Source organism: Papaver somniferum, chromosome 9, assembly GCF_003573695.1.
Source record: "Papaver somniferum cultivar HN1 chromosome 9, ASM357369v1, whole genome shotgun sequence".
Lineage (NCBI taxonomy): Eukaryota > Viridiplantae > Streptophyta > Magnoliopsida > Ranunculales > Papaveraceae > Papaver > Papaver somniferum.
The window spans coordinates 117,943,892-117,953,772 of NC_039366.1; the positions used below are offsets into that span (position 1 = coordinate 117,943,892).

At 38.1% G+C, this 9,881-nt stretch overlaps 1 protein-coding gene across 1 annotated transcript; it reads left to right on the forward strand.

The window, feature by feature from the left end:
- Positions 1–8,160: 8,160 nt before the first annotated feature.
- Positions 8,161–9,183, forward strand: LOC113312478. The gene is made up of 3 exons (XM_026561229.1): positions 8,161–8,429; positions 8,571–8,786; positions 8,877–9,183. Exons 1-3 carry the CDS (start codon positions 8,161–8,163, stop codon positions 9,181–9,183), a joined length of 792 nt encoding a protein of 263 aa, XP_026417014.1.
- The last annotated feature ends 698 nt before the right edge of the window (positions 9,184–9,881 follow it).

Below are 9,881 nucleotides of genomic sequence, written 5' to 3' on the forward strand. Positions count from 1 at the left end.
ATTTCTGTGGGAGACGGATTTATCTATTCAATAGACTTTTCTGTGTGAGACAAATTTGTTTATCAAGTCTTCGACTTTGGGTAGTAGCAACTCTTAGTTGTGGGTGAGATCAGCTAAGGGAATCAAGTCCGCATAATCCGGCGTAGTTCAAGAGGCGTAAGGAACGTGACTGTACCTTAATCAGTGTGAGATTAGTTAGGGTTCAACTACATTCCAGTCCGAAGTTAACTTGTAGTATGCTAGAGTCTGTAGCGGCTTAATACAGTGTGGTGTTCAAATCTGGACTAGGTCCCTGGGTTTTTCCTGCATTTGCGGTTTCCTCGTTAACAAAATTTCTGGTGTCTGTGTTATTTCTTTTCCGCATTATATTTTTATATAATTGAAATATCACAAGTTGGGCGTAGTTCAATCAATTGGTGAATCCAACCTTCGGTTGTTGATTAAAATTGATTGACGCTTGGATATTGGTCTTTGGTACCATCCAAGTTGTTCCTCATAATTAATCTGGCTCACAGATTTCTATCTGTTCGATTGAAGATTGAGCTTATATTCAACGGGAATTAAGGGTAAGGCAATCCTCAGTTCGCAGAAACCTTTTGGTTACCTTCCTCATAAGTATAATCGTCTATCCTGACATTGAATCCGTAGGCCCTATCCCGACCTTGGATTCAGATGAGATACTTGTAAACATGGTAAACTTTATGACCTTCGCTTCAACGTGAAATAATTGCAAGAATGACTCAATTCTGTCGGGTCTATTGGGGTGAGTTGAGTTCATGTCCTCGTTTTTTGGAGAGGTTCTTAATATGGAGGAGCGTATGGTAGATGAAGATATGGAACATGCTAAGATGGAGACTTGAGATGCAAAGGATAAACTGAAGCCGAACATGAAGAAAGAGATTTTCTCTAGCAACCTCTACTGGATGATTTTCTTCAGGGTTGATATTTTTTCTCTTTGGACCTTTCCATATGCATCTGATAAAAGAAGGGGACCCTCATAAGTTTTTAATTTATAAAAACCCTAGCTTACTCTGTTGTATACGCGAGTAGTCTAAAACCTTAAGTTAAATTTTTAATAGGAAGTCCTCCCTTGCACGACCTTCAGAGGCTCTAGAAACTTCGTTTGACGTCTGATCTCAGTGGTTGACCCCAACTATCAAAGAGAAAAGACTTACCTTTCATATATTTGAGAAAATTTTAGATTTTGAGATTGTTTTTTTGGTGATAAGTCCATGTGAAGTCAAACTCATAAATCTAGTATTTTCAGCATTAATACATTCTAGTGCATTGACCATGCCTGTTGGACCGTGTCTCGGAATGTTAAACCCTTTTAACACGTGGTAGCAGCAACATAGACAGATATTTTTCTTCAAGGGAGCACCGTGTACCAATTTTTCCTAGATCGTCGAGTTAGATGGATGAAGTATGAACCACGTCTGAGTAGAGTGGAAACTATATACTCGTCTTTAACTCGATTGCAAACCTTAATTTGTCTCATGCGCAGATCTAGAACAGAGAGAGAATTCAAACATGTATTTCCTTTAGTACATGCATCCATATGAAAAAACCTTATACGTGGTTTGAAAAAGGCCCAGCTTGCTTGATCATGATAGAAAACCTAAATTTGGCGTGATGGTGAGTCCTTCTTTGGATGCGACGAAACCTGATTTTGAATTTTCTTACCTTTGACTTGTAGAAGTATTACGACATCTCTATCATGGAATTGAGTTCCATTCCCCATGGGGTAGCATCTTGCAAGTCTTCATTTGGTCGTGTGCAAGGGTTGAAGGTTTGAAGTGTGTCGTCATAAGAGAAAGCTACGTAGAATTATGCTTGAGGCTTCGTCGGGAGATCTGATTCTTACTCATGTAACTTTAGTGAGAAATATCTAACTTAAGATGTTCTTAATTTTACAAAGGTTTTCGTGCCCCGGAGTCTCTTTGTTGATGGTGTAAAAGTTTGTCTCCTAGGAGTTGGATATTTGAGTGTATGATGCATGGTTCTTCGTCAGTCCCCAGTTTGTTATATAATAGGGATTCTCATTTACCGGAGATGTTTGATCGTCGGGGTAAGACCTGTGTATTTCTCATGATTGAGTCTTCAGGGGTGAGACTTAGTCGTTGTGCTGTCTCTACTAGGTGTCTTGATAGTGAATCATGTGAACTTCCGTTGTAAATTCTCTATAGAGAACTATCCTTATTTTGGGAGATGGTTAATTTAAGTTGAGAGTAATTGAATCCTTATAGGATTGATCTCAAGAAATAAGTGACAATTATATCTTTTCCTTCGGTCATCACGTCTGACTCTGACACATGGACAGCTTGTCGAGCCGTTTTTTCGAGAGAAAAGGCTTTGAATGCGGGAACTGTTATGAGCGTTTGGATGAGTAGATTATGGCCTAAGTGATGAATAGTTATGGTATTGGATCCTCCCCCTATTTACTTCAGTGACAATAGCTTCTTGTGGCAATACGTCGAGTAGTGGAGTATTTATCTGGGTAATTGACCTCACAAGTATCACTAAAGATTTATTTCCCTATGTAGGTTCGGCTGCAAAGATATTCTCCTTATCCGTCCTGGGTAAACTGAGATCACCATATGCAAATGAAACTGGATAGCCGTTGGTGCAGCTGAGCTGGAGGCTAATAGAACTTTGGTCGTACAATTGCTAGGGCTATTTTTCCTTCCTTTGGACATAATAGGCGTTGAGGTAGCATATAAATTAGCAGCTTTGCGTGTTCTGATAAGGATGAGATTTGGTTTAGATTTATCTCAGGATCTAGCCTCATCATATATTTTGTCGCTTTCTGGTCATGACCCTCTAGAGCAGCAAGAACGACAAGCTGTATCTTGGACGGATATGGTAGTCTGTGACGATATGTGGATCTACCATGTATTTGATTAGGCCACGAATTTCAAGTGTTTGCTAACTTTATCCTGTAAATGATTAAAATACAAATCCAACACAAAAAGAACTAGGTTAATGGGATACAAATATAAGGAGTTCTGAGTAAAGTGTAGTAAACTTCCAGAATCCCCCGTGTTTGGGTTGAAGGTCCCTTGACCTAAACTAACTTCGGTGCAAATATTCGTCAGAATATTCAAGTTTAGAGCGTCATCTGGTCCTTGAGAGTGATGAGGAAGTTTGGACGGTTACACCTTTTCTTTGTCGTGTTCGTAACAAGTATCATCTTCTCCGGTGAGGTCGATTGCATACTGGATTTCATTCGTGATATTTTCAACAGTTTTAGTACTTCTTCTCTAGGGAACATGTACTCCATCAATATTTATTGGATATATCCCTAGTGTGAATTCTAAATGGGTTTACAAATAAGTCAGGATGTTGACATGAGTTTTTGTAAGATTTTGTTGAGTCCCTGGGAGCATGCCTAGATCCTTACCAAACGCTTTCACGGTTTGGTAGCATATCTTCATAGAAATAGGTCACTGAGACATTTTTCTATAGAGGGCGAGATCCAGGTTATCCAAGACGCACTAACTTATTCACTAATTAAGGTCAAACACTCGCCTAACATAAAAATTCAGTCGAGGATCCCTCCTGAGCATATTTATGGTGGATCTACAGTATTTGAATCATTGGGATGTTTTGTGTTTGAATTGGCGGAATCGACTTCCTTCATAATAGTGACCATGAATGATATCAGTGACTAAGTGGACAACCACCCACTATGGTCGCCAAAAAGTAGTACCTAAAATCCGGGACAGGCTAACAGTGGGATTCTAGGGTTTCTGAAAGTGAGATAGGGAAATTTGAGTACGAACAATCTCTGCTTAGACCATGCACAATGGTCGTTCAAAGGCTGGTTCAGTCACATAGAAGGAGGCTTAAGGCCGGTCTTAGGGAGAAAATTATATGAAGAGAGAGAGATCAAAGAATTTTAGGGTTTGAAGAATTTCTTTGGGAGGTCATGAGAAATTTATGTTTAGCTTTGAGAAATAAAAGACTATTTATAGCTGAATATGGTCGGTGAAGATAGGGATTACTTGTCGTGCGACACTTTTCCCATCTCTTCAGGAATAGATATAGATAAACTAAATTGAGTTTATCTCTTTATTCCACCGCCTTTACTCTCTTCTGCGGTGATAAATAACCCAGATATTTGTCACACGTGTCGTAGACCACCAGACCAAAACCCTAATTGATATCCCCAAATTTGTATGTGGCTGAGTCAGCTTTTGTGATGACGTATTGATAGAGTAATATTCTCTATAGTTGACGCCGGCTAGGATAAAGAGATATTCTTAGACTTGTAAGAGTGATTAAGACAAGCTACGTGAAAAGCATGAATCCTTCAGAAATCGTATGTAGAGTGTAAGAGAAGCCGAGATTGGGATCCCCCTTTTCATGGCCAGTCAATATGTCATGCGGAGACCATATTTGTTAGTGGTCCCTTTGTTGAGCACGAGGAGATCAAGGGAGATTATCCATGTTTTTTGACACGCATACACAGTTTCAGCCAAATTACTAGTCGTGAGTGTGTTTGAGACGCTAAGAAAGAGGCCCGAGTCCTAGGTGAGGCTTGTGGCTAAGTCTCATGCTTGTATAAGACTCTTCCGACAAGATGGTTCATCTTGGATTAGCATGAGGCCGTCTGAGGTTTGGCTCACTCGATTGAGTCTCTCTGAAGTCAGCTGGTACATGTTTGAGAGAAAAGAAAGGCTTGCATGCCTGGTAACGTCTCTGCGAGACTTTGACTCACTTGTCTTTGACCAACGTATTTTGTAGAGATGTGCGAGGAGAAAATTGTGTCCATATAATGGGTCCAACATGACCAGTGTATCTCATAAAAGATGTTCTAGTCAGGATTTTATCGAAAGTCCCGAGAGGCAGAACAACAACATATCTCGTGGGAATGTCTTAGAAATTATCTGGAAACCTCAGTAAGTCGAGTCAGGGACTATAGTAGACGTGACTAGTGTATATCACGATGATGTACTAGGTTTCAATACTTGATCTCAAATAGGGTGGGACGTGCTTATAGGAGACACATATGTCTCCGTTTTGGGTCATAAGTCTGTCAAGGACATTTTTACGCGTCTACAGAGCCAACATGACCAACAGTATCTCGCCGAGGATGTATACTAGGAATCATGGCATCACAACTAGCTGCTTCTCGCGAAAACATGCTGAAATCATGGTTTTTCTGGGAGTCATGATATCACGACCAAAAGTGTCTCACGAGGACGTATACTAGAAATCGTATCTGTGGGTGCCTTGAGGACCAAGGGTTGAGTTTCTCCTATGAAAGTTGAGTTTTTTTCTATGGGGCCGAGCTTGTCTTTCGGCGATGAGGATCGAACTTATCTCCATGGCTCCTTTTTACGTCCAACCCTCTCTCATCTTGGTCTTTGCTTAACTTTGTATATGACTATTAACTCACAATGATAACTCGCCCCTTAGTTACGGAATTACCATTTTTTCTTTGGTCTTGAAATTATACTTTTGCCCCTAGTACAAATTTCACCATCTACAGTTATGTGCACACTCTTTAAAGGAGTGTGAACAAAATTGGACTCGTCATTTCGTAAAAAACCGATGACTATTTTATGGAGCATATCTCATAGTATACCTATTTTCCGGGTATTATATTCCTTCAACATAGACATGTCATGTTGAAGATTATAAAAATCTAAATTGGAACTTTGTGGAGATTTTTCGATGGCGATTTTCTCCAAGAACTCAACCTCCTTCTCGTTTCAATCCTCTGTGATTGATCCAGTTTAGGAGTGTGCTTCTCTGAACTTCTCCGTTGTCCAAGGATGAATCAAGGATCCTTCCCCCTGGGCCGAGACTTATTGGATAAGCAGAGTTTTTCGTCGCTTTTTTCTGGTTTTGACCATGAAGGTTAAACAGATTGATCCTTTATTCTTTAGTACTAAATCTTTTTATTTTTATTGGACGTTCTCAGGATTGAGATGTACTGAGAAGTTCAAAAAGTTTTCAAATAATATAGTTTTTCCAAGACTTATGATTCCATGGTTTTCATCAATTCTAATGATGGCTTATGAAGGAGAGTTTGGAGTTGGAAAAATCTGGTCGAAGAGATTCAACGAGATGTTGATTTAGGTACATTGGCTAAATAACTCTTTTGGAGATTTTCTAAGAGTCGATGAAATCTCACCATCTTCTGCACAAGGGAGTTTTATTTGTATACCATATGATAGAAAATGAGCTAATTGGAAAAGATTTTGGGACTCGTTAAATCTATCTTCTTACTCTACGTCAAATAACTTACTTGAAGATCAAGCTTTCATTGTTACTGATAATTCCTTTCCACCTCTTCCTTCAAATACAGATGGTAAGGATTTTTATCATTTAGCTCTGGCAGTAGAGGTACATGGTGCTCACTCGGGATGGAACAAAATTGAATCGGCGTTGCAGAAATAATTGAATTGGAGTAAAAAACTAGATTTGCGCAGTATTCATGGTAAACTTGGTTTTTTCTATGCTAACTCGGATGTGTCTTATGCTTACTTTAAAGAAGAAAAAACCTTTTTTCTGGGTAACATTAAAATTGTTGTAAGACATTGGAAGATTGAGGATGATTTTAATTAAACCAGGGATTGGTTCTGAAGAGGTTTGTTAGGAATTAGAGGACTTCCTTTTCACCTGTGGAATTCAAAATCGTTCAAAATTATTTGTGCTTTGTGGGGTTCTTTCGTTTCAATCCATAGTTTCTCTGAAAGTTTATCAAAGATTAATAGATGCATGATTAAGGTGAAAGCTAAATTAAGTTCAATTCCTGCGGCAGTCCTCTTTCGAGGACAATGGTTAAGTATTTAATGGATTCATGATTCACAAGTGAATATGCTTGATTTTACTCCTAAGATTAAATCAGTAATTGTGCAGGTTCATCATGATCAGAATCATGTTGTTGCCATGGTTTCTTCCAAGATTGCGAAAAGTACGGCTGCAAAATTTTCAAAATCTGCATCTCCTAATTTCCAGCCAAGATATTAGTCATCGGTTTCTTCTTATTCAAATTCAAATTATTCTACGGCGTCAAATGAGGCGCTAAAGAAGTTGAACAAAGTTTGGAGAAGGGTGACTGACTATCAGTTAAGGAATACAAAATTAGATAAGGGTAATTCTGGGCCCGAAAATGATGTATGTATTCCTTGGGTAACAGTTAGGAAGAAAAAAACGGGTTCGGGTCGAAATATGAACCATATGGGGAGAGTGTTACCTATGGATAATGGTTTCGGCTCTACATCATTGGATGGAACTCCTGTCCATGACCCGACAGTGTTTTCAGATCAAAATATGGGCCAGGTGGGGGAAGTGGTATCTTCGGGTGCGGGTTTAGACCCGGATATCGGCTCTACATCAGATAAGGATGGAACTCCATCCCATGATCTGAACACATCTGAACCGTTAGATACTTCTCTCAATTCAAATTTGAATTCTTGTAATTATATTGGTTCTGATATAGAGTCGTTGCAAAAGCACTCAAGCACAGTTGATCCGTTGATTCACTCTCCTCCAGATAATGTTTTGGAGAAGAATATTGAAAAGCAAATGGACTTTAATACGTATCTGGGTATGGATGTTCATCACCCTAATACAAAAATTATTTGTGCTGAGTTATGTGAAAATGGAGAAAAAAATCCTACTGACATGGAAATTCCATTAGCGGAAGATGATGATGGCTTAGGAAATTATGATGTTGATGAGGAATTTTCTGCAGATGCAATGAATGAGAATGATGGAATGATTGATGTTGTTTATTCAGACCAAATATTGGAGAACATAGAGATGGAAAATATTTTCAACCCAATTGCTTCTAGGGATTCAAATGTTGTTTAATGGATCACACAATTTTAAGTTGGAACATAAGGGGTTTGGGCCAAGATCAAAAAATTATCGTTATTCGAGCTGCTATTGCGAAAAATAATCCAACAATTTGCACTGTTCAGGAAACTAAAATTGGATTGGTTGATGATAGTTTAATTAGATCATTATGGGGAAGTAACAAATGTAGCTATATTTATCTTGCTTCTGAAGGTGCTGCTGGTGGAATTATTGTCATGTGGAAGGAAGGTGTTTTGGCTATTGAGGATCATTTAATTGGAGCTTTCTCAGTGTCTATTAAGTTCTGAAATGTGATAGATGATTTTTTTTGGATTTTTACTTCAGTATATGGGGCTTCAGACTCAGGTTATTATAGGAAATTCTGGCAGGAGCTTAAAGATATTAGGTTGCTTTTTGATGATCCTTGGCTATTTGGTGGATATTAGGTTGCTTTTTAATGCCATTTTGAATCCAGATGAGAGAAATGTGAAGGGTGGAGGAGCTGCTAACAGAAATTCTTCCATAGCTTTTGTCAATAAATTCTCTCTAATTGATCTACCTATGGCTGGTGGGAGATTCACTTGGACTAACTCTCAGCAACCTCCATTATTGATCAGGTTAGATAGATTTCTTTTGTGCCCTCAATTCTTAAATCATTGTAATTCTCCTTTGCAAGTCAGACTAAATAGACCCATCTCAGACCATGGACCCATTTTGTTGTACTACAATTTTGGTGATAAACTTAAGTCCCCTTTCAGATTAGACAATTTTATCCTTAATCATCCAGATTCCATCAATAATCTGAGAGTTTGGTGGGATAGTTTAACCTTCTATGGGAAACCTAGTTTCATTTTTGCTAAAAAACTTCAAGGATTAAAGTTCTTTATCAAAAATTGGAAAAAAAATACTTTTGGTAATTTACAGGCCCAAATTGATAATTTAGAGCTTGTTATTGATGTGATTGACAATTTGGAGTAAGTGGAAATTTTGTATGATGATGAAGTAATTGAAAGAGAACAAGCTAAATTACAGCATGCTTCTCTTTCTATGAATGTATCAAGAAGGATTGCTCAGAGAGCAAAAGAAAGATGGGTTAAGGAGGGAGAAAAAAATTCTGCTTATTTGCATCAGATAGAAAATTTCAAGTACAAGAATAATTCTATAAACTGTCTAAAGATTGATGGGGTCTTATACTTTGACAAAAAGCAAATTGCTGAGGAATCAAGATCTTTTTATTCTTATTTATTTACTGAAAGTCATAAAGTTAGGCCTGGATTTGACAATCTTGAAGTGCCTTATATTTCTGAGTTGGAGAGCATTCATTTAGAGATTCCTTTTCCAGAAGAAGGTGGTGGATCATTTTGGAGCTAATAAAAGCCCTGGTCCAGATGGATTCACTATGGAATTTTACAAGTGTGCTTGGGAGGTGATTAAAGATGATTTGATGAAGGTTGTGAAAGAATTTGAAGAGACTAGTTTGCTAGATTGGAGAATAAATTGTACCAACATTACTTTGATTCCAAAATATAATGGTGCAGTCTCCCTTCACAATTTTAGGACAATAAGTTTAATTGGCAGTGTGTACAAGATCATCTCTAAGCTTTTTGCAGAGAGAATGAAAATTGTTCTTCATTCTATAATTTCTGATTTGCAGGGTGCATTTGTTCATGGCAGACAAATTCAAGATGGGATTCTAATTGCTTCTGAGCTTATTGATTCTAAATTGAGATTGCAAGAAACTGGTCTTATTTGTAAGGTAGATTTTGAGAAAGCTTTTGATAACTTGAACTGGAATTGCATTGATATAACTCTTGCAAGATTTGGTTTTGGTATGAGGTGGAGAAGTTGGATAAAATGGTGCATTTCTACACCAAGGTTTGCAGTTTTGTTGAAGGGTGAAGCAACTGATTTATTTAGAAGTCAAAAGGGAATCAGACAAGGAGACCCAATTTCTCCATTTCTATTCATCTTAGTGGATGAAATTCTTTCTCTTATGTTCAAAAAAGCTGCATCAGATGGTTTGATCACTGGTTTCAAAGTGGCTCGTAATGGTACCACTATAAGCCATT